The 24,368-nt window shown below is 51.2% G+C and overlaps 2 protein-coding genes across 4 annotated transcripts in view; one reads left to right on the top strand and one right to left on the bottom strand.

Moving 5' to 3' along the window:
* The first annotated feature begins 609 nt into the window (after positions 1-609).
* IFI35 (interferon induced protein 35) overlaps positions 610-24,368 on the top strand; it is a 29,406-nt gene continuing 5,647 nt past the window's right edge. The window contains exons 1-8 of one of the 3 annotated variants that reach the window (XM_045586233.1): positions 612-822; positions 6,919-7,073; positions 8,398-8,517; positions 9,369-9,516; positions 9,614-9,720; positions 9,827-10,013; positions 10,106-10,212; positions 10,352-10,697. In XM_045586233.1, coding sequence (XP_045442189.1) covers positions 7,038-7,073; positions 8,398-8,517; positions 9,369-9,516; positions 9,614-9,720; positions 9,827-10,013; positions 10,106-10,212; positions 10,352-10,543 — 897 coding nt within the window. In that variant the 5' untranslated portion in view covers positions 612-822; positions 6,919-7,037 and the 3' untranslated portion in view covers positions 10,544-10,697. Of the gene's footprint in view, positions 823-6,918; positions 7,074-8,397; positions 8,518-9,368; positions 9,517-9,613; positions 9,721-9,826; positions 10,014-10,105; positions 10,213-10,351; positions 10,698-24,368 lie in introns of those variants that run through there. The other 2 variants (XM_036451258.2, XM_045586234.1) reach the window with 2 other exon arrangements.
* VAT1 (vesicle amine transport 1) lies at positions 10,836-18,603 on the bottom strand. The gene is made up of 6 exons (XM_036451251.2): positions 18,141-18,603; positions 14,299-14,506; positions 13,743-13,913; positions 13,560-13,649; positions 12,524-12,765; positions 10,836-12,402 (listed from the first exon to the last, which is right to left on the bottom strand). The coding sequence occupies exons 1-6, from the start codon at positions 18,519-18,521 to the stop codon at positions 12,319-12,321; spliced, it is 1,176 nt and encodes a 391-aa protein (XP_036307144.1). The 5' UTR covers positions 18,522-18,603; the 3' UTR covers positions 10,836-12,318.

Genomic DNA, 24,368 nt, shown 5'->3' with positions numbered 1-24,368 from the left:
CTCTGACCTTTATTGGGCATCTGTTGAAACACTCGTTAGCTTGTACTCAAGAGTCCCAAGACTTTAAACCCTGCTTTGACTAGAAATTCAAGTTCTCGTGCCTCAAAGCCCAAGTTCAAATACTGTCCAAGTTTAGATGCATGTTTCACTTGCTATAATTATAGACAGTGGACAAATTTATGTAGTTCAGAAGTTTAGAATCTCATTGGTAAAATATGGAAAGAACTAAGGGGTTGTTTTGAAGAGTTTAATTCATGCAAAACAGAACCAATATTGGGCACAGCAGCTCTCAATAAATGCTATTGAAACAGCTTGGTGAACTTGGAGTGGCTTCGTCCTGGTTGCATTTGACATTCAGTTTTATCGATCAATGCATGTACCTGGCATTATTCTGGACTCTAGGGAAATATCTACTAACCAGGCAGACAAATTTCTACCCGTGGGCTTCTGCTGGGATTGACAGGTTGGGAATGGTTGGTTGGGGCCAGGATCTAGTTTGCATTTAGTTAGGCAGTTTCCCCTAAGGCCTCGTAGCTGAGTGAAGTCGATTTAGAGACCAGGAAGTCTCCTCCGAGGGGTGGGGAAAAGCAGTTGGCCATGTGAGCACTAAATGGGCAGGGACTTCCCAGAAATGAAAGTGGAAGCAAAGAGCCCGCGGGCAGAACTGTTTGAGGTGCGGTTCAGGCTCTGCTACAGGAGAGAAGTCTCCTGAGAAGGTGGAAGCAAGGGCTCTGTTGGGTGGATTCTGCCACATCGTTTCCAGCTCCGAAGACTCAGCTCTTGCCAACCAGATCCCAGACCATGTCAGTGACTCCTGGTCCCGTAAGTGAGGAGGAGGGTGTTGGGCGGGGGCGGAGCAGAGGAGCCTTCCTCTTGGCCTGGCCGGGAATCCTAGCCTCTCCCTTTCAGTCTCTCAGGAAAGCGGGAGGTCTCGGCTGAGAAACGAGGCTGGGATTCCTCTCCCCTGTGGAGTTAGCTCCCTAACCCATTGCCTCAGAGACAAATCAGTACAATCTGTACCTCAGGAGCTGATGAGTTCCTTGTGTGAATGCATTTTTCTGGAGAGAATCTGTAGTTTTCATTAGATACCCAAAAGGTTCCGTGATCTAAAGTCTTAAGAATTGCTCTCATGACAATTCTAAACATTTAAGGTGCTGGCTGGGTAGCTTCGTTGGTTGAGCATCCGTCCTGACACTAAGATTGTGAGTTTGAAGAAATGTACCTCCTCTGAGAACTGAGCTCCTTGCTGCCTGCTGTCCACCATTTCCTGACCTCTACTCATGTGAGGACTGGGCCCCAAGTAAGGCACATACAAGAATCAACCAACAAATGTGTAAATAAGTGAACCAAATCTGTGTTTCAATCTCTCTCTCTCAGAAATCAATAAATACAATTTTTTAAAAAAAAGATCAGAAAAGTCCTAGCTGGTTTGGCTCAGTGGATAGAGCGTCGGCCTATGGACTGAAGGGTCCCAGGTTCGATTCTAGCCAAGGGCACATTCCTGGGTTAAGGGCTTGACCCCCAGAAGGGGGCGTGCTGGAGGCAGCTGATCAATGATTCTCATCATTGATGTTTCTATCTCTCCTTGCCTCTCTCTGAAATCAATTTAAAAAACACACATTAAAAATAAAAGCTTTGAAGTCATTCCAGACTCCTCTCTTTCTTCACACCCTATTTCTGATCCATCGGCAGCTACAGTGTATTATTTCTTTTGACTACTCGTCACCACCTCCACTGCTACCACCTGGTCAAAGTCACTAGCATCACTCACCTGGATGCTGTAATGGCCTCCCTGCTTATGCTAATTCTCCACATCAACCTACTCATGCAACAGCCAGGGAATCCTGTTAACCTTTAAGCCTGCCTATGGCTTCCCACCTCGCATCAGGTAAAAGGCCTGCATGATCCAAACCCCTCTATGACTTTATTTCCAACCACTCCCCTCACTCCCTCTGCTTCCCCGTGTGTTTCCCACACAGGTCTCCTTGCTACCCTCCAAATACACCTGACCAACTCCCACCGCAGGGCCTTTGCACGTGCTTTCCCTTTGCATAGAACTTCCCCCCACATGTACGGCTTGCTCCTTCATCTCCTTCAATTTCATGCTCAGATATCTCAGTGAGGCCTATTCGTATTATCCCATTTAAAATTATCCTCCAACGTTCTCTGCCTTGTTTTTATCCATAACACTTAGTCACTAGCATAATGCACATTTTACGTAAACTCCACAAGGAAGTTTTGTCTGTTGTGTCCAATTCTGTGTCCCCAGAGCCTAGAACAGGGCCTGGCAGATGGTAGATGCTGATTGGTGAGTGAGTGAGTGAGTACTGGTGAGCAGTGAATGAATGGCCTTCTGGTAGCCAGTTTTATCCCTCCTCCTTTGTGTCTGACACTTCCCAATCCTGGCCTGGCCCTGCTTATCTCTGACCATGCGTTCTATTTCTTCCCTGCATTCTCTCCTGACCCCTGACCAGGTGTCCTCAAAGATTTTTTTAAGGTTCTTTTCCTTAGAGAGCTCTTCCATGCTCTTGGCTCCAACCATCACCACATGTTCTAACCCAGGGTCTTGTCCACCAAGTCCTGTCCCTGACCTTGTGTGTCTTCAACAGCCTTGGGTTTGATTAACTTTGGCCCATTAGTTAAACTTGATGAACCTCAGGTTCCTCATCTAAAAAAGGTGTTTTGTTTTTTAATTAAAATAGAAAACATATAACAGCACTTTTGTGCCATGTACCACTTTCAAACAATTAAATACAGGTGTCTGGCTGGGCACCTCAGTTGGTTGGAGCATCGCCCCATAAACCAAAAAGTTGTGGAATTGGTTCCCAGGCAGGGCACATACCTAGGTTGCAGGTTTAATCCTCTGTTGGGCAAGAGCAGGAGGTAACCAATCAATGTGCCTATCTCACATCAATGTTTCTCTCTCTCCCTCTCTCTCTCCGTCCCTCCCTTCTTCTCTCTATAAAATCAATAAAAACATATCTTTGAGAAAGGATTTTTAAAAACTTAAATACAGGTAGAAACTATTGTACTATTAACTTGCAGTAGTAAGATGGGCTGATGTAAACTCCAGAGGTGGCCCCAGAGTTTGTGCTTTTAACCGTATGCTAAACTGCCTCCTGATACTCCGTGATGAACATAGATAGCATGAGGTTTTATCGTGAGGTTTTGTCTTATGGGATTCTAAACTCAGCAAGTAAGCCAAAAGAATATATGTCGTCAAAATTAACTTTAAATCATGAACTTACCCAAAAAGTATCCAGAATTTATCGTCGCTCAATGAGCTCAATGTAGATTGGGTAGCAAGTTTTTTCAGTGAAGCGCCAGATGGCTTGCATTTATTTAAATATTTTTATTTCATTTTATTTTTATTTATTTCAGAGGGGAAGGGAGAGAGAGAGAGAGAAAATCATCAATCAGCTGCCTCCTGCATGCTCCATGCTGGGGATTGAGTGCACAACCCAGGTATATGCCCCAATCAGGCATCGAACCATGACCTCCTCAACATTCAACCACTGAGTCCTGCCAGCCGGGCTGTTTTTATTGATTTTAGATAGAGAGGAAGGGAGAGGGAGAGAGAGAGAAACATTGATCAGCTGCCTCCTGCATGCTCCCTACCAGGGATCAACCTCAAACTTATGCATGTGCCCTGACCAGGAATCAAACTGCATAGGACAATAATCAACTGAGCCCCACCAGCCAGGACATGGCTTGCAGTTAGAGACCATGTTATCACATTGTATAAGTAAATAGCCAGTATAGCTAAATTCAGGTTAAGTGATTACAGTTGGCCTTAAGAGAGTCCTGTAAGAGACAAGTTTCAGTGGGGAGTTGGAGACAGGAGAGAATTTTGTAGTATTTAAAAGAGATAGAGTCCAGCTGAGCCTGGCATTTACTATAGCAGGCCTGGATCTCCTTCCTTGCCCTCTGGGCCAGTGGCATTATACCGAACTGGGGCACCAGGTCTGCATTCTGGCATCGTCTTCACTGCCCTCTGTCTGTTTAATACAAACATCCACTGTATCCGGGAGGTTGTCTTCGTGAAATGTACTCGCCCACATGTGCTCCCTGGCTGCCCCTGCCAGAGGTCGGGCTCAGCTCCTTCACGTTGGTGGGAGCTAGAGCCACAGAGTGTGGGCTTGTTTCCCTCACTCCACGCTTCCTGCCCCAGTTCATCCTGCCGTCACTCCCAGGATTCCTTTTAAACACCATGTCCATTCCCTTCCCCGTCTTTCAGAAATCTTCACTAGTTCCCCATTTCCTTGCTGACGGCACATCTAACCTCCCCAGCTTGAAATTTTCTTTAAAATAGTCTATTTGTGCTGAAACTGGTTTGGCTCAGTGGTAGAGGGTCAGTCTGGGAACTGAAAGGTCCCGGGTTCGATTCCGGTCAAGGGCATGTACTTTGGTTGCGGGCGCATCCCCGGTGGGGGGTGTGCAGGAGGCAGCTGGTCGATGTTTCTCTCTCATTGACGTTTCTGGCTCTCTATCTCTCTCCCTTCCTCTCTGAAAAATCAATAAGATATATTAAAAAAATAAAAAATAATAAAATAAAATAGTCTATTTGTGAAGCTCTTATTTATTTTTATTAAGCTATTTATTAAAAATTAGCATTGCCAGACCCTAGATTTTCAATTATGTATAATTACAATAGATCAAGATTTAAAGCAGAAGTAAAAAGAGAATGGACTGTTTTTTAATTAAAAAACAGCCCACCAATGTATTTTAGTTTTCATGTATTTTTACATTGAGCCATCTTTTCCAAATAAAAATTCAGGTTTCTGATTTTCCTTTAACCTGTTAACCAAGAGGGACTTATAAATACGTCAAACATAAACAATATCTGGAACAAGGATGACATATGAATACGTCTTTGAAATATATGTTGGGCTCTGAAATGGACAGTATATATTTTTTGTAATCTTTATAATTGTAAAATTTATAATTTTTTAATTCGATGTTTCCATTTTTTTTGTTGGTATTCTTTTCTATTTGTTTGTAATTTTGTATTTTCCTTTGTGCTTTATATATAAATAAACAAAAAATATATATATTTCATTTATTTTAATTAAGTATAAATTTAAAAAATAATAATATGAAATTATGTCCACCGAGCGTGACGTACTGACACGTCCTAGTGAAAGAGTATGTGCCCGTTATACGTTGCGTAATTAAAAAGGGAACTCCCCGGTTAACAGGTTAAAATGGGAGAGAGAGGGGATACAGGGCCACAACACACTCCCATGTGAAAAAACTGGGTTAGAGCCAAGAAGAGGTTGCTACTTTAGCGGGGATACACACTCTCTCCCGTGTGTCAGGCTCTCCACGTCTCCTTATCTCACTCTACTGGCTCCCTTGGCTCACTGATGTCATCTCACTGGCCCTTATAGGCACTGAGTGTGTGACCCCTTGTTTACAGAAATATAAAGAATGGAGGAAAGAAAAAAAAAAATGAGCTACCTTTCTCACTACTCATAAACCAGCATTATTCAAGCCCTAGTTTTTCTCTGCTTAAAATGAGAGCGAACTCACTGGATGTCTTCAATACCCTCTGTAACATGCTTTCGTCCTATTAGGTCTAGTAATAATTAATGTCGTTTTCTAATACTTTTTAAAATCGAATTTATTTAAACAATACAACAAAATTTAATCAACAATATAGTTGCCGTTGTTTTCTACTACTTGTGCCCAATGCTCAGGAAGCATTTTAATCCCTCTGTTGTAAAATTCTTGTGATTTTGATGCGAAAAATTCGGTCAATGCATTTTTGAGGCATTCTTCATTATTAAATTTTTTTCTAAGAAGAAAGTTTTGCAAAGAACGAAACAAATGGTAATCGGAAGGGGCAATATCAGGAGAATATGCAGGTTGAGGGAGAACTTCCCATTCCAACTGGCGCAGTTTTTCAGCAGTGATTCTTGCAGTATGCGGTCGTGTGTTATCGTGGTGAAGAATTACGCCCTTCCGATTAATCAGCGCGGGTTCTTTTTCTCTTAAAGCTTGGGCTAACCTTTCCAATTGGGCACTATACCCTGCACTTGTAATGGTTTGGTTAGATGGTAAAAGTTCATAATGAAGAATTCCTTTAAAATTCCACCAAACACACAACATCACTTTTTTCGCATGCAAGTCAGGTTTTGGCGTGGGCTGCGGAGCCTCATTTTTGTCCAACCATTGAGGCCGCCTTTTCAAATTAACATACAGCACCCATTGTTCATCTCCGGTAACAATTTGCTCTAAAAACGGCAAACGGTTTTGACGAGAGAGGAGCGAACTGCAAATTGTGACTCTTTGATTATGGTTGTTGTCGGTCAACTCATGAGGAACCCATTTTCCAAACTTTTGGACTTTGCCAAGTGCACGCAATTGATTGGAAATTGTTTTTTGTGAACAATTTAAAGTTGTCGCAAGCTCTTGTTGGGTAATTTGAGGATTTTGCACCAAAAGAGCTTGAAGAGCTTCTTGATCAAAATTGGACACACGGCCTCGACCACTCTTGTCATCTAATGAAAAATTTCCCTCGCGAAATTTCTCAAACCAACGCTGGCATTTTCTGGCGCTAACTGCATCTTGACCAAGAGCACTACAGATGTTTTTTGCAGCCTCACTTGCTTTTCTTCCTAATTGGAACTCGTAAAGCATGCAGTGCCGAATATGCTCTTCATCCGCCATCTTCTTAGCCCTAGTTTTGCAACAAAAACCAAACCAAACACAAACTTTTTCAAGCAAAACTTGTTAATTGCACTTCACACGTTCTGTAGATACCACGTGTTTGAAGGTTATGTCAATACAAGTCAACGCCAAGCAAGATTTTAAACGAATGTTAAAAAACGACATTAAGTATTACTAGACCCGATATTATTCATTCACTCCATTTATTCATTCAACACCCACTTGCCAAAAGCCTGTTTGTGCCAGAGACTCTGCTGAGCTCTGGAGATACAGAGAAGACCAGGACGGAGTCCCATCTCCCCACGCGAGCTCACACTTAGTTCTGGGCAGACCTTATTTTCAGGCTTCCCAGCACCCAGTGGACTATGCCAGCTAGCAACTGCTCCAACCCACAAACAAAGGTGCATTGATTCTTATCCCTGGTGTCATTTCCCTGCCCATGTCAGTCTCTCTCTCTCTCTCTCTCTCTCTCTCTCGCTCTCGCTCTCGCTCTCTCTCGCTCTCGCTCTCTCTCGCTCTCTCTCGGCCTGCTCCAAATGACACCAGCTTGGAACAATGGGAAAGGTAGCTAGCAGTCCAGGGACACGCTGAGGAGGTGTGGGGTAAATTACTCTCCAGCTCTGGGCTTGATTTCTTCACCACAGAGCACAAATTAGCAGGGTGGAATCACTCTGCTAGGGCTGAATTTCTTGGGGCAAATCACTTAACCTCTTTGAGCTCTGGATTTCCTCATCTGTAAAGTAAGGACAAGAGGGCTGAGAGGAGAACTGAGTGATATAATCTATATTAATGGCTCAGAACAGGTGCTCGCCTTCTCTGGCGCACGCCTTTCCTACCCCTATTTCTCACCCCCAGGAGCAGTTATCTCTGCCATTCTCCCCCCTAAGCTCCAAAGGCCCTTCTGCCTCTGCAACTTATTTCCTGAGCTTACGCAACCTGGCTGGCTCCCTTCTGTCTGTAACTTTCTAAATAAATGTTGTCTTGTAACTTGAAAAAAATAAAACAATGCCTGACATGTTTGTGCTTAATGAGTGTTAGCTAATAGTATTAGGACATTTTGCAACTCTACCCACCCTTTTCCCCTGGAGGCCTCCCTCGCTGTGTTAACCCTTTTGCGACTCTGCCTCCTCCAAACTCCTGCTGTCCTCCACAGTCAGTCGTGTGATTGCTTACAGTCTCGGGTTCTGATTTGTACAGGCTTGAGGCTTGGCTCTTGTCTTCTACTGCCCTGTGTCAGCACCCAGCACCTCAGCAGAAGCGCACTCAGTGTGTGTTAAACTCTAGGTCTCAATAATAAACCAGCCATGGCTGCTGCAAAGGCTTCTGCCCTTCAGGGAGTGGCTGAGGCCACCAGGTCCTGAGTAGAGGGGCCAGGACCCGCCCAGGGCCTGGTTGTGTTTTTGTTTGTTTGTTTGTTTGTTAAATAAATTTTATTGTTTTTTTACAGAGAGGAAGAGAGAGGAATAAAGAGTTAGAAACATCGATGAGAGAGAAACATCGATCAGCTGCCTTCTGCACACCCCCTACTGGGGATGTGCCCGCAACCAAGGTACATGCCCTTGACCGGAATCAAACCTGGGACCTTTCAGTTCTCAGGCCAACACTCTATCCACTGAGCCACACCGGTTTCGGCAGTTGGGTTGTTCTTAAGCCGAGAGTCCAGAGTAGGATCCCCTTCCCCTGGAAAGGCTGCTGGATCTCTGACTGTTCTGTCCGTCCCAATAGGCATTCCACCGGAGGGGGAGCCTATTACGCACCCTTCAGGAGGAGCAGGCCAGACTGAAGATGAGGCTGCAGGAACTACAGGAGCTGAAAAGGGGGCTCAGGGACTCCCCCCAAGACAAGGTAAGCTGGGAGAGGGGTGTGGCCTGGCAGAAAGAGCTGGGAGTTCTTAGTTTCACTCCTGGCTCTGCCACTTCCTCGCTGTGTAACCTAGTCCCAAAGCAGTGGTCTGCAAACCAGGCTCGAGAGCCACATGCGGCTCTTTGGCCCCTGGAGTGTGGCTCTTCCACAAAATACCACGTGCGGGAGCGCACACACAGTGAGATTGAAACTTAGTGGCCCAGGCGCAGAAGTCTGTTTTCGGCTCTCAAAAGAAATTTCAATCGCTGTATTGTTGATATTTTGGCTCTGTTGACAAATGAGTTTGCCAACCATTGTCCTAGAGTATGTTACTTGAACCCTCTGGATCTGGTTTTTCATCATTTGTGTGATGACAAACTAAAATCCTGTATATTAAGTGCCAGGACAGGCATGGCCGGTGTGCTCAGTGGTTGAAGCATTGGCCGGTCTGTGCACCAAAGGGTTGAAGATTTGATTCCCAGTCAAGGGCATGTACCTGGGTTGCAGGTTCAGTACCTGGTCCCAGTTGGGTACGTGGAGAAGGCAACCAATCAATGTGTCTCTCTCACATCGATGTTTCTCCCTCTCTCTCTCCTCTCCTCCCCTTCCACTTTCTCTAAAAGTCAATGGGAAATAATATCTTTGGGTGAGGATTTAAAAAAAAAAATTTTAAGTGCCAGAACAAGCTTGACCTGCTTTCGTCGGCTTACTTATCCAGCTCTTCTTCCATTAAACATATTCATCCCTTGCCCTCAGTATCAATCACATGGAACTGGGGACACTTCCTCCTGGGAGGGAGTAGAGAGCTCCCCCACCCTTGAAGGCTATATCAGCCCCGCCTTCCCCATCTCCAGGTCCCATTCCCAGTTCCTGAAGTCCCCCTGGTGTTCCGAGGACACATTAAGGAGGACATGGAAGGGCCCAAGTCTTTGGTCTCCAACCTGCAGATCTCCTACCCTCTGTCTGGAGGCTCAGCTCTCGTCATCTTTGATGACCCCAAGGGTGAGCTGTCTGGGAGGCCTTGGGAGGGAGGCTGGGAGGCTTCCCAGTACTGATCCTGCCTCCCCCCCCGACCCCACCCCTCTCACCCCCAACCCAGTGGCCAAGCAGGTGCTACGACAAAAGGAGCATCAGATCCAGATGGAAGAGTGTCGGCTGCGGGTGCAGGTCCAGCCCGTGGAGCTACCCGTGGTGACAGCCATCCAGGTGACAGACAGAGTGGCAGAGTTCGGGGACCTGCAGGGGGCGCCATGCACCTGGACACCGGGGAGTGGGGCTGTGCCTGGAACCACTCCTCCTCGTCTACTCCTAGGTGTCCAGCCAGATGAGTAGCCAGAGAGTGCTGGTCAGTGGGTTTCCTGCGAAGCTCAAGCTGAGTGAGGAGGAGCTGCTGGACAAGGTGGAGCTCTTCTTTGGCAAGACCAAGAACGGGGGAGGAGATGTGGAGACTCGGGAACTGCTGCATGGGGGTGTCATGCTGGGCTTCGCTGAGGAGGAAGGTAAGGGCCTCTCAGGGAGATTAGGGCTGATGCATCAGGCCCCAGAGGAGGAAGCCCTGGATGCTAAAGGCCTACCCTTCCCGTCCCTGCAGTGGCCCAGAACCTGTGCCGGATCGGCCAGTTCACCGTGCCTCTGGGTGGGCGGCAGTTCCCTCTGAAAGTCTCTCCCTACATGAGTGGAGAGATTCAGAAGGCAGAGGTGAGTGGGAAGGTGGGGAAGGGGCGCTGGCCAGGTAACCTGTCTGCCCCTCTCATATTTCTGGGCCCTTCCTCCTCCACCCTCTGCCCCAGCCCCTGACTCCCATGGGACTTTGCTCATCTCGGAACTCCTTCTCCAGATCAAGTTCCAGCCAGTGCCGCAGGCAGTGCTGGTGCTCAACATTCCCGATGTGCTGGATGGCCCCGAGCTGCAGGATGTGCTGCAGGTGCACTTCCAGAAGCCCACCCGTGGGGGAGGGGAGGTGGAGACCCTGACAGCCGTGCCCCCAGGAGAGCAATGCCTGGCGGTCTTCACCACCGAGTCCAGCTAGGAGCCTTCTCATCGCCATCCAGCCCTCTGCCAAGATTCTCTAACCGGGCTGGGGTTGGGTGCGTGCGGATGATCAAGATCCTGCTAGTCAACAAAGCGGGTCAGGACTCTGAGTTGTGAAACGCTGTCCCAGACAGTAAAAGTGCCTGCCTGGAGCGATCTCCTTCCTCATTTCATTTCATTTCATGAAAGAAACTTGATTTGGGAAAGGAAGGAGGCGGGGGGCAGAAACCATAGCCTTCCGCCACCAGCACTGATCTTCCCCTCCACTCTCAGAGGCAACAGCCAGGATCCAGAGTTGAGCTTTTTATTGACACAAACACAAAGGCAGCTTCGGTTGGTCATGGGGTGGGTACACAAAAGCAGAAGTCGAACTTCACACCCTTTAGGCCTCATTTAGACAATGAAGAGGCTGAACCCCTCCCCACCACCTCCCAGTGCCAATGGCTGGGCAGGAACCCTTCCCAATGCCAGCTCAGAGCTGAGGGAGCTACACCTGAACCCTAGGAAGTCCCCACTTTGGATCCAGGGGCCCAGTTCCTAACCCCTGCCCCCTTCACCCACCATCTCCCTCACTGCATCTCCCCACCCATGTAAACAAAGTTTGGGCATGAGCTTGAAAAGGTGCCTCCCTGCTCTGAGAAGGCGGGGGCAGGGGGCCTCCCATGACTGCACAGGGATGTGCTTTAATGTTTACTTTGGTCCCAGAACAAGAAGTAGACAGACAGCACTGACTCCCAGGGCTCTGGCTGGTAAGTGCCATCCTTCTCTGCAAGGCTGAGAAAACTCCCCCCTCTTCCTCCTCAAGCACTGAGAGAGAAATGCCAGCCCCGGAGAGAGACAGCACATGGCACAGGACTGGGAGGCCCAGGGCTGCTCCTGCCCCTGACACTGGCACTCTCAGAGGTTTGGAGGTGTTGTGGGACTGGGGAGCAGTAGAACCCCAGCTCCACCAGAACAAGGTAGGCACTGGGGAGCACAGGGTGGAGGAGGAGGTGTGAGGCAGGGACAGGGCCCCTCTCCATGTGCCAGCACAGGTTGTGCATTGCTAAGGCACTGAGAACAATGCGGAGAACTCAGTGAGGGAAGGGGGCCTCTGTCCCTCCCCCAGAGTCTGACCTGGGGGAGCAGGTGTGATGCCTGCCCTTGTGGTAAGGGGCCACCTGGGTGAAGAGTGGCAGGAAACCTGGAGGTGGAAGAACCCGGTTGTGCTTAAGGAGTTGCGGGACAAGAAGATGAGGCCACACAATGAGGCAAAGGAGTTCAGAGGTGGGCGCTGGTCGGCCCGGGTTGAAGGGACACTAGGGCGAAACAGGGACATGCTGGACTCACAGAGACTGGCCCCATATCCTGAGCTGACATTTCATTTCTTTGGGGGAGGTAATGGGGCAGGGGCAGGAGGGGAGATGGGGCAGAGGCTGAAGCACGTAGAACGGAACGGGAAGGGATTGGCTAGTCTTGGCACAGAAGCAGCACAGCAGGCCCAGGGGAGGGTGGGGGCAGGAAGCAGCCAGTCTCCCTCTGCCCCTCCCTGTCCCCTTGGCGGGGCCCGGACATCCAAGTGGTCACTTCCCAACCTCTTCAGAGGGCAGGAAGGACGGAGGGGGTAGCCCTGGCGAAAGAGAAAACACAGGGCAGGGGAGAGGTCATCACCACGGAGACCTTTGGCGGAGAGAGGGTAGAGCATTATGATAGAGGATGAAACTGGAGGATCTGGTGGCCAACATAACATGGCCTGCCAGCTTCTCTCTTCCCGAGGGCCTCCCAGCCCCCATCCTAGTTCTCCTTCTCTGCCCCAGGCACCAGGAGGATTTTGCCCACATTCTTCTTCTCCTGCATCTGCTTCATGGCATCCGCCACCTGAAAAGGAAGACGAGGCGCTGCTCCCAGTGCTCCAGAGAGTCCCCCTAAAGAAGGAGGCCCTCCTCCCCCAAGGAATCCTCCCCCTAGGACCCCAGCCTTTCAGAGCCCTCACACTCACCTTCTCAAAGGGCCACACAGAGTCAATGTGAGGTTTGATGTGGCCCTGGTTGTACAGAGCCACCAGGCGGGACACCACACCACTGACCAGCTCCACCTCATCATCCAGGTAGCCCAGGTGGTAGCCACACACGGCCCGGTTGGCTGGCAGCAGCTGCAGAGCCGTCACGCTGAACTGATTCCACCATGTACGTGCCAGGGCCATCAGGTTCCGCTTGGGGCCTGTCATCAGGTTGGCCATTCCTGAGAGACAAGGAGGCACGGCCTGTGAATCTGGGTGCCAGGTCCAGCCCTGTGGGCCCTTAGCATTATCCACACCAGTGCCAGGAAGTGACAGCATAACCCACCGCCTGCAGGCTATCAAGCTCCAAAAGACTCCATCTAACTCAAAAATGGTTCTAATCTCTATTTGTTTCTTTTTATGTGACATGCTTTTTTAAATTTTATTTCTCAGTGACAGTTTACATTCATTATTATTTTGTATTAGTTTCAGGAGTGTGAAATGGTGTTTTAAGTGGAAATGCAGTTGTCCCAGAAGTCAGGAGAGTGGAACAGAGCAAGGCAGATGGGGTGGTTGTGCATCAAGAATAATCCCCAGCCCTAGCTCAGTGGATAAAGCGGAGGCCTGCGGTCTGAGAAGTCCCTGATTCAACACCGGTCAAGGGCACATGCCCAGGTTGTGGGCTCGATCCCCAGTGAGGGGTATGCGGGAGGCAGCCAATCAATGGTTCTCTCTCATCATTGATGTTTCTATCTCTTTCTCCCTCTCCTTCCCTCTCTGAAATCAATAAAAATATATTTTTTAAAAGAATAATCCCCAAACAGGAGCACAGAAAGAACACAATTTACTGTCACTCACACGGGAGGTTGTTGAAAGAAAATGACAAGAGCTGCACTCGGGAGGCAGCAATCTGAGTGCAACATCTCAGGGCCATCTTAACTCTAGCACTTTCTCTCCAGATCCTTGGTCCCTGCCCCTTCTTCATTCAAGAGCCCTGGGCCCCTAGATCCCTCCCCATTCTGGCCCACAGACTTACCATAGGTGATCAGCTTGCCCATGGGTTTCAGGAGGTTGTAGCCCTTAGTAGTGTCGGCCCCACCCAGAGGGTCCATGACGATGTCCACGCCTGTCACAGAGTAAGGGGGACCGGGAGCAGCATTAGAACCCACCAATTTGGAGACCTCCCCTCCGTGCCATGCCGTCCCATACCCTGGCCCACCTTTGGGGGAGATCTTCTTGACCGCTTCCACGTAGTCAGTCGTGTGGTAGTCAATGGGATGTGTGACCCCGTTCTCCTTCAGTATCTCATGCTTGCTGGCTGAGGCCGTTCCGAACACCGTCACATTCTCCACTGTTCGGCACAGCTGCAAGGCGGCTATACCCACACCCCCTGCAGGGAGACACTTTCATGAGTAGGAGATATAGTCATCTAGCCTGCATTCTTGCCTCTCAAGGACCAACCCCACCATCTTCATTTTGCCTGGGCTCAATCAGAGGCTTTCTCCGCTCATCTCACGTCCAATTTCTGTGATTGAGAATTGGGGGAAGGGTATCTGGCAAGGAAGGGGTGCTGGGCCACAGCATGTTGCTATGGATAGCACACCAGGCTGGATCTGGTGCCTGAATGTTGCCACGGCAACAATACTGCAGAGGCCTTGGGAGCCATAGGCCAAGGCAGCCTGGTGTTACCATGGCAACAGTCCAGACATGCTACTGAGAAGGGGCCTAGGAGGAAATCTGGCTCAGGAGGGGCATAAAGGAAAGGGGCCTGTTACCTGCAGCCATGTGTACCAAGACGCTGTGGCCAGGCCGTAGGTGGCCAAAGTCAAAGAGGACCATGTATGCGGTGATGTAATTAACCAGCAAGGCAGCAGCTTCCTCAAAGGTCATGGCCTCAGGCATCAGAAAGGTCTGGGCTGAGAGCACAGTCACCTCCTCCTGCCACATGCCGCAGCGGACCAACACCATCACCCGATCCCCTACCTTGAAGAATGAAAGCAGAGCATGATTAAGCCACTCATTCATTCACTCATTGGCTATTTATGAGCTCCTGTTATGTACAAGGCCCTCTTCCTGGTAATGAAGGAGCAGCGGTAGTTACGGTAATAATAATAATAATGTCATTACAAACAATAACAACTTGCCTTTACTGAGTGCTTCCCAAGGACCAGGCTATATTGTAAGGGCTTTATATATAAACACTTAACTAATCCTTACAGCTCTTTAAGGTAGATACCATCCTTATCTCCATTTTACAGATATTAGACTTCACTATTGTGTAAGATCCCTGATGCAAGAAGCTTACAATTGGGGCAGCATAAAGTACTGAAGAGATCAAACTGCTTCTGTTAAAAAAAAAAAAAAAAACCTAAAAAACAGGCTGCACTACTTATTGGCCATGTGACATCAGGCAAACAGAAAACTAACTTTTTTTTTTTTAAGGAGGGATTTTTCTTCCTTTTTTAAAATATATTTTATTGATTTTTTAAAATATATATAGTATATATTTTTGTTTTGTTTCTTGTGTGATTTTTTAAAATATATTTTATTGATTTTTTACAGAGAGGAAGGGAGAGAGACAGAGAGACAGAAACACTGATGAGAGAGAAACATCGACCAGCTGCCTCCTACACACCCCCTACCGGGGATGTGCCCACAACCAATGTACATGCCCCTGACCTTAATCGAACCTGGGACCTTTCAGTCCGCAGACCGACGCTCTATACACTGAGCCAAACCAATTTTGGCAAAAATTAACTTTTTTGAGCCTCAGTTTTCCTATCTGTAAATTAGGGAGTTGTGAGGATTAAGTAACAAAAAAATCATTTAGTCTTTTTTTTAGCCAAATGTTGGCCACATAGTAGACACTCAGTGGTATTAACTAACAACAACAATAATGACAATAATAGTAACCAGGAGGAGAGGTGACCAAGTCCAGTAACTGAAGAAAGATGGAGTATGTGATAATAAGGTCAATACCACAGTACAGGTCAGAGATCAGTTATAACTGGGTGTGGTTCCCTCAGGAGAAGTAACTGAGTCAGCACTGGGGCCCAGGAACACTTTCACTCAGAGATGTGTGTGTTGTGGGCAGAGGTGATGGACAAGAAGAGCCACACACCAAAACCGGTTTGGCTCAATGGATAGAGCCTCGGTCTGCGGACTGAAAGGTCCCGGGTTCGATTCTGGTCAAGGGCATGTACCTTGTTTGTGGGCACATCCCTAGTGGGGGGTGTGCAGGAGGCATCTGGCCGATGTTTCTCTCTCATCGATGTAACTCTCTATCCCTCACTCTTCCTCTCTGTAAAAAAATCAATAAAATATATTTTTTTAAAAAGAAAAAAAGAAGAGCCACACAATCCGTCTCACCAGGAAAAGGTATCTCCTACCTCTTAGCCACCTGAAGGAGAGGCTCCTTTCCGCGTAGGGCAGGGAAAGGGAGCATTCTCAGGGGAAAGGAAGGCCCCTCCCACTCTTTGAAGAGCATGAAGAGGGAGGTGTGGGTGCTATTCTGGGACAATCCGGGTCTGTCTTGGCCCCTGCCAGGAATGATGGGAATTCTGTATATTAAAAGGTTTGGGATCCATGAGGAAGGGACATGGGACTCTCCCACACACCCTTTTTCATGTCCTCAAGGCCCCCAATTCCATTGATTGTGGGGATGGAGGGCAGGCTAGGATCTTTCCCTTTAAGCACTGATCTGAGGTGAGGAGCGGGGAATGAAAGCATTCCACATGAAGACTCAGGATTAGCAGGCTCGGCAGCGACCCTGGAGGACTGGGAAAAATCAGTGGTCGGTCTGGTTGGTGACCAGGCCCACATCTGGCCCAGAACAAAGCTGACCACTTACCCAGATTAATGCCCACCACTCAGCCCATCACAGAGCAGAGTCAGCCCTGATATCAGGAGGCCTCTTAAAATCAGATTCTTGCCCTGGACAGGATATCCTGTATTTACCAAGAGGAAAGTGTGGGGAGGGGAGGTTTGGTGGGTGGCCTACATCAGCAGCATGAACTACAACTGCCCCCACTAAAAAAAAAATTTCCTCTTAGCACCCTCTCAAGAGTGGGATTATTTAAAAGTCAGTGGAAAGGGTGGGGCCAGAACTGAATCCAGGAAGAAGCCCTTTAAAGAGGATATGTCTGCGTGTACAAATAAATCCAAGAATTCCAGCTCTGGGATTTAGGACTGGCAGGCCCAGCGAGAGAAAGGCTGCATCTGAGGGGCCTCCCTTGCGGGGGCCCGGTTTAAAAAGAAACCCCTAAACAAATGACATGCAAAGGCTCACTCCAAGTCTCTCAAAAAGTTGGTCATTTGGAACTCTCCGGTGTCCAGGGTTGTGGCCAAGATTAATGATAAACAAAAAGGAGAAACAGCCGAAACCGGTTTGGCTCGGTGGTTAGAGCGCCGTCTTGCGGACTGGAAGGTCCCGGGTTCGATTCCAGTCAAGGGCATGTACCTGGGTTGCAGGCACATCCCCAGTGGGAGGTGTGCAAGAGGCAGCTGATCTATGATTCTCTCTCATCGGTGTTTCTGACTTTCTATCCCTCTCCTTTCCTCTCTGTAAAAAAAAAAATAAAATAAAAATATATAAAAATATATATATATATATATATATATATATATATATATATATAGAGAGAGAGAGAGAGAGAGAGAGAGAGAGAGAGAGAGAGAGAGAGAGAGAGGAGAAACAGACCTGCAGAGCTGGGCCAACCTGCTCCCGCTGCCACACCCCTCAACCCCAGTCCAAAAAAGCACCTCCAGAGGTTCCGAGGGTCCTCCACGAGGAAGGCTTAGGCAGGGTCTGCCTGCTGGGATTTTCCCAACGGCAGCCACGGGGGTCGTGACCCCATGGCTGAGTCACCGGAGGAGGAGGAGATATTGCAGTCACGGGAGTCAGAGTCCAAAACAAATATCCAGAGACCTAATCTCAACTCCATACCCATATCTCCCCCCTCCCTGGCCCCCAACAAAATCAGACGGGCCTTGTGGGGCCGGTGGAGGGGCGGTGGCAGGCCCCCTCTCTTCCATAGGATGGGCGGGCCTCCTCTCTGGCCCTGTCCTGGGCGGGGCCGCCTCACACCCCCACAGACCACGGGGCTGCATGTGACTAGGGCTCTGGCACAATCCTCTGCCGCCGCCCAGCCCTGACTCCATAGCTCCTCGAGCTCACTGAGGAACGAGGCACCAATCGGGGTCACAAACCACCGTTAGGGGCTGTGTTTGATGGGCAGGGGCACAGGTGTGACTTCACTGGGGATTGCGGGATGGGGGGCGGGGGAGGGGGCACTAACAAGGTCATTACGCGCATGCGCACGGGCGCCTTATTGTTTTCCCCCCAAACACACCCACCACCACCCCCGCTGCTCCTGGGCGGCGGCCACCGTGAAAAATGGTTGGGAAGCGGGGATAGCTCTGGCTCACGCCGCCCCCAAATGTAAACCCAGTTTTCCAGGAGCTTCAGAACCCGGGCCCCTTTCCTATCCTACGTCTTCCACGCCCGTCTCCCCAGGTCCCCCCCCCCCCCCCGCCAGCTTCCCCCGCGCTGCCACACCCCCGCGGCCGCCCCTCCCGCCCGGCCGCCCGCACCCCCGGCCGGGGCTGCTCCGCTCACCTTGCGGTCCTGGACTCCCTCGCCCACCGCGACCACGACCCCCGCGCCCTCCATGCCCGGCGTGTAGGGCAGCGGCGGCGTCCGGTCGTAGATCCCCTGCCGCGCCATCACGTCGGCGAAGTTGAGGCCACTGGCCCGGACGCGCACGGTCACCTGGCGGGGGCCGGGGGCCGGGGGCGCGGCCGGCCTGGTCTGCAGCTTCACCTTGTCGTAGCCGCCGAAGCCCGTGAGCACCAGGAAGCGCAGCGGCGGCGCCGAAGCGGCCGCGGCCGCCCCCTCGGAGGCCGCGGGCGGCTGGGCGTCTCCCGCGGCTTCGGCGGGCCCGGCCTCGGCCGCCGCCTCCACGGTGGCCACCTCGGCTGCCTCTCTCTCCGCGGACATGGCTGGGGCTCCCGACGTGCGCGCTCAGCTGGGCTGAAGGCTGCACAGCTGGGGAGGGCGGGGCGCGCGCCCGGACGGGCCGGGGCGGAGAGCTCCGGGCGGAGGGGCGGGGCTTCGCCGCCCCCTTAAAGGGCCACGGCCACCGTGCAGGGGGGCCGCGCGGGCGCGAGAAAACTGGAGACTGGGACCTCTGAGGACGGAGAGAGCGAGGGCATTCTTGGGGTCATGCAGATCGCGATTCAGTTTACGTGTGCATTCATAGTGAGCCTTACGCAAGTTAAAATATATATGGTAAGGAGCAGTTCCGAAGGACGATCTCAAAATCTGAGCTGACTTCAAATTTGAAGAGTTCCCCACCTGTAGACCGGAACCCAAACAATTTATTCTTTAGACTCTGACTCTACCCATACGTGACCCATTACGTGTGCTCCCATCAATGACACACTTGGAGCGGGGAGGTAGAGTCTTAGAAACTTTCCATTTGGTTTTGTTTTTTAAAACTCTGTGCTTCCATTTTCCCCTTCTGTCAAATGGGGAGGATACTGCTTGATAAAGGGTAAAGATAAAATTAAATGCAGTATCCTCGATGGAAAGAGTGCTTTTCAAAAGTAAAACATGTCAGACAAAGGCAAAACAGAAGCTCGAATATTGTTAGACTCTGGATCAAGCCTGAAATGACTCTAGAGTTTGCCTCTGGCTCCAGCAGGGCTGTCGCTCTGGGCAATTCCATCTGCCTCTTCTTCGCTCCCCATCCCTGACTCCCCGAAGTATCCACCAGAGGACGCAGCTCCCCCAAAACTTTCCACCCTGTGCTCGGCTGAAGAAACTCATTCCTGCCTCCGGCTAGTCCAGGCCCGCCGGTAAGTCACCAGAGCCCCAGACAAGGCCACTCGTTGCCATAGCGACGGAAAGCCATGACGTCACCATTTTCCTGGTGCGGGTGATGGAGTCCCTACCCTCCTAACCCCAGGACTCCCTGCCGGGACCTGAGCATCTAGGAGGGAGACCATCCCCCGGCTTCATAACCCACCCCCGCGACCTCAGCCCCCCGCTCCCCGACGCCGTCCCTCACCCCGGGGCAGGCGTCCTTGGCGAACCCCTGCCGCAGCGCCGTCTTGCCGCACTCGGCGTCCCCCACCATCAGGGTCTTGCAGTCATGGCTTTCCGTCGCCATGGCAACGAGTGGCCTTGTCTGGGGCGATAGTGACTTACCGGGTCGGCCTAGACTAGCCGGAGGCAGGAATGAGTTTCCACAGCCAAGCGTGGGGTGAAAAGTTTGGGGGGAGCTGCGTCCTCGTGCGTGTGCCGATCCCAACAGGCCCCAACCGCCCCCGCCCCCGAGAAAGTCAAATCTGTGAAAAAGCCCCGATTGGCCCGCCCCAAACCACCAGCGAGAACTCTGCATTCTCTCCCGGTTTCCCGGTCCCGTTAGCTCCCCGGGGCCCCTCCTCCCGCAGACGGAGGGGCAGAGGGCGCCGCGGCCCGAGCGGCTGCAGCCCCGGCGGCGGGAGAGGCGGCGGGGCCCGGGAGGGGGGCTCCGCGGGGCGCCGCCGGCGTGTAGCCGGGACCATGGAGGGGCAGAGCGGCCGCTGCAAGATCGTGGTGGTGGGGGACGCCGAGTGCGGCAAGACGGCGCTGCTGCAGGTGTTCGCCAAGGACGCCTACCCCGGGGTGAGGGACGGCGTCTGGGGAGGGGGGGGGGCTGAGGTCGCGGGGGTGGGTGATGGAGCCCGGGGGACGCGCAGAAATGGACACCGGGGTTACCAGGGACCGGAGAGGCATGGAGGACGGGTTTGGGGGGGTGGGTGTTGGGAGCTCTGGAAGGACTGCGGAGGATTGGGGACCAGGATGAGATGATTGGGGTTGGGAGATGGCGAGGATCTCAGGAGGGGTGTTAGGGGATGGTGGGGGTCCTGGGCATCGGAGAGGGGGCGAACTGGGGGCTGCAAGGGCTGGGGAGGGGGTCTGGAAGCCTAGCAGAGATCCTCCTCTGCTCCTCACGGAACCAACTTGCGTCCAGGGGCTGGGCTGGCCAGGGTGTGGGAGTAAGGAGGGCATGAGTCTGGAGTGAGGGCTGGAGGATCACTTTTTTTTTTTTTTTTTAATGAAGTGGTCAGTTTTAGAAACACTACCTTTTTTTAAATCATTTTTTTAAATACATTTTATTGATTTTTTTACAGAGAGGAAAAGAGAGAGATAGTTAGAAACATCAATGAGAAAGAATCATCAATCAGCTGCCTCTTGCACACCCCCTACTGGGGATGTGCCAGCAACCAAGGCACATGCCCTTGACCTGAATAGAACCTGGGACCTTTCCATCCGCAGGCCCACACTCTATCCACTGAACCAAACCAGTTTCAGCATGGAGGATCACATCTTGACCCATCCGTGTCTGCAGAGTTATGTGCCCACCGTGTTTGAGAACTACACCGCCAGCTTTGAGATAGACAAGCTCCCCCACCCTGGCTCCTCCCTCAGCTAGACCTTTAGGCTTCAGCTCAGCCCATCCACCAAATTCCAGGAGGAAGGAAAAGCAACCCGGCTGCTTAAAGCCAGAGAAACTGAGGCAGGGCTTGCTGACATACAGAGAAACCGTGCCCTGGAGGAGAAAAGCCCAGTAGCCAGTCCCCTCAGCTGGATCCTGCCTCTCTGGGAAAATTGAGAGGCAGTGTTTTTCACTTGGGAACGTGTTTCTTTAGGAGGTTGTGCTGGATTTAGGAAAGACAGTGAGAATCTCTTTGGGTCTCTAGACGGAGCTATAGAAATCTGAGACCAAGTCCCAAGAGGATGGCTTTTAATAACTGCTCTTCTCCTTTCCCTGTGCCAGGGCCCAGCCTGGAGTGGAAAAGAAGTCCCCACCCACTCCCGGCTCAGCAGACACCTCTTTCCCTCCTTCTCCTAAGGTCCCTGTCCAGGTCCATCTCAACCAATCTCCTCAAGGATTCTGGGACAGCTTAAAGGCATAGGACACCCACCCTCTCAAACCTGGACCCGGTTAGAGGCTGACTGAGACCCTCCGCAAGGACCCTGAGACCTGGATGAGGGGTTGTGGGAAGGCCCACCTCTCAGTCTGGTCCCTCAGGACTGACTCTTCCCCTGCAGGGAACTCGGGGCTTCCCTTTGGACTTTGGTCCCAGGCAGGCTGCAGCCTGTGGCTGCCAAAGTGCAGTGACTGTGTCCTTCTCTGCTCCCAGCCTCCCTCTCCTGCCACACTGGCACTTGGGGAGTGCAATAACCACCTAAACTCTTCCCATTACCTATTCTGAAGTCTCTGGGTGAGGACTCCAGGTTACCATGGTGACCCCACCCCAGGTACACTCAGATTGGTCCTGAGGGCTGAGGGAGGTAGGAGGAAGAGGTCATGTCCAATATTGCCAGTGGACACCAGCAATCCTGGCCCAGCTCTCTTCACCACTCCTCACTGTCTTCCCCGGGAAAGGGGTTCAGCTCTTCTGTGGTATTCCCCCTTCCCCCCTGTCTCTCTCCTAACAGATTTTCTTCTGCACACTGCATCCCCTCTCCCGCCTTCCCCCTGCTGGGTTCCCAGGTCTCTCTCCATCTCTCCAGTCAACCCCCTACTCCTTCTCCTGAGGGTTGGGGTGAGGGTCAGAGAGGGGAGGCTCAGGCTCCAGGCAGTGGGGTGATTCCCAGCAGCTCCCTCCCAGGAGCCAGAGAGACAAGAGGGACATGGACATAAGTGCTCCTCCCCCCAAGAAAATGCCTCTGCTGTTGACTCCTAAATAACAGATGTCTGTCTGCATGTTAATGAGATTGGGCGAATAATTGGTGAGTTTTTCATTCAGTGTCAGAATGAACCCAGAGGCCTTATGTTCATGCACAGAGACACCCACTCACCCCCAGCTCTCCCTTTCCCCCAGAGCACAATGAGACAGAAGCAGATGCTGGCAAGCTTGCCCACAGAGGGGAGGGGCTGACAGGAAACTGGGAGAGGGTGTCAGCAGGAGGGAGACCTCCAAGGTCTGGGTTTCTCCCACTTGATTGCCATCTCCCCAGCCCCCATGGGGCATAAACTTTCATTTGTGAGGTTTCACCCCTGTGCAGAAGGGCCCAGAGGAAGGTGGGAACCAGAGGGTAAAGGGAGGGGGTGAGGAGACACTGCATGGGGGGAGAGGAGCCAAAGGAATGGCCTCCTTCAGAGAGGTTGTGCCTCCCCTGAGCCTGGCATGTGCAGGCCTCTTACCCTGCTTTACCTCCTGTGCCAGGGTGTGAGGTGGAAAACAGAGGTTTTGGAGTCACTTACCAACAGGGTGCGCTACTGCAAGTTACCCAACCTCTCTGAGCCTCCCACTGTCTCTAAGAATATCTACCTGTGCCGCCCCAGCTCAGCCAAGGATTCGGGAGCCAGAGGGAGGGCGGTGAAGGACAGAGAAAAAAGTCAGGAGAATAAGCTGGGTCTAGGTGGATCTTCTGTGCCTAGCTGAGGCCACAGAACAGATCCAGACTGCAAAGCTGATGCTTTATTTATAGTCAGGGGCAAACAAGGTAATTTACAATGTTCTTGTTTCACTTATTTTGGCAGCACTTGCTTCCCCTCCCACAGCCCACTAGCTCCCCAGGAAAGATCTAGGAAGCAGTCACAAGATCAAGCTTAATTATGCTTAGAGGACTGTGCCCTCCAAACTGGGACTTGTTTGCGACTTTGCCAGCAGGTCAGTCCTAGGCTTAACCCTATAACCACTTCCCACATCTACCTACCTTGCAAGAAGGGAAGGACGAAATGAGATAGTGTCACAACACATATTTGTCCTCTCCCCTCCTCCCCCAAACACACCAAGACAGTTTCAAAATGGCTGCCGCTCCTGCCAGACCAACCCTGGTTAAGGCAGAGGTTAAGTAGAAGCTCAGTAATTTTCCTGGCTTCCTGGAAACGGAGGACACGATAGAGGGGCAGGAACAGAGAAAGAAGCGATGAGATGGCCACAGGAGAGAAAACTGGTAGCCACCAAGGCCTGGAGTAGAAGGAAAGAAGCCACAGAGATAAAGAACCCGAGCCCGCTGGCAATGGGGTGGGCATTGCAGCCAAGTGGACTGAAGCCCGGAATGAGTCTAGAATCTATCAGGGGTCCTCAAACTTTTTAAAGTGGGGGCCAGATCACGGTCCCTCAGAGAGCTGGAGGGCCGGACTATATGAACTACTAATTCCTACTGTAACACCTCGGCTGCACTCACTGCCCAAAAAACCTGGCGGGCCGGATCAGACTCCTCTGCGGGCCGCATGTGGCCCGCGGGCCGTAGTTTGAAGACCCCTGATAGGCTCTAGAAGCCCCAGGTCAGGCATGACTTCGCTGTTGGACCTTAGCAAGTCTCACCCCCTGTTGGCATCTTGGTCTCCTCATCTGTACAAGGATGGGGTTGGTTTACTCTCTAGGGGTTCCTTCTCATTGGGTGAGCGTCCCAGGAGCTTGGGGAGCACAGGGCAGAGGAGGCTTGCCACCTCCCCACTCTGGCTCATCACTCTTGCTCTGTCTCTTCCTCCCCTTGGTAAATGGATCTGCTGCGCCAGCAAACAACTGTCCATTGTGTCTTAATGAGGGAGAGCAGGGAAAACCAATCACTTATGATGCAAATGAGCGGCGGCTGCAGCCTCCTTGCTTTCACTGAATAACTCTCTGCTGCCCACATCCCAGTGCTGCCCCAGTTGGGCTTTCCTGCCCAGCCCCAGGTCCCATCTGGTCCTGGAGGGAGATGGGGGAGGCCTTCCCATTGTCACTCATTGCCACTCCCTGCAAGGAGTCTCCGCCCTCGCAGCCTTGAGAGGCCCAGCTTCTCTCTCCCCTCTCAGGGCAGCTCAGTTCTTGTTTCCAATTGAGGTGACATTCTCATAAC

Source organism: Pipistrellus kuhlii, unplaced genomic scaffold (assembly GCF_014108245.1).
Source record: "Pipistrellus kuhlii isolate mPipKuh1 unplaced genomic scaffold, mPipKuh1.p scaffold_m20_p_22, whole genome shotgun sequence".
Taxonomy (NCBI): domain Eukaryota; kingdom Metazoa; phylum Chordata; class Mammalia; order Chiroptera; family Vespertilionidae; genus Pipistrellus; species Pipistrellus kuhlii.
The sequence above is the reverse complement of the archived record's forward strand: the minus strand, read 5'-3'. Positions and strand labels throughout refer to the sequence as shown.

Excerpts from the sequence above, each read along its gene's own strand:
- VAT1 (XM_036451251.2), bottom strand. The coding sequence starts at position 18,521 with ATGTCCGCGGAGAGAGAGGCAGCCGAGGTGGCCACCGTGGAGGCGGCG. Across the intron at positions 13,650-13,742 it reads CAAGAAGATCTCCCCCAAAG|GCGTGGACATCGTCATGGAC; the intron begins GTGGGCCAGGGT and ends ACTCTGTGACAG. Across the intron at positions 12,403-12,523 it reads CTGTGTGGCCCTTTGAGAAG|GTGGCGGATGCCATGAAGCA; the intron begins GTGAGTGTGAGG and ends CTTCCTTTTCAG.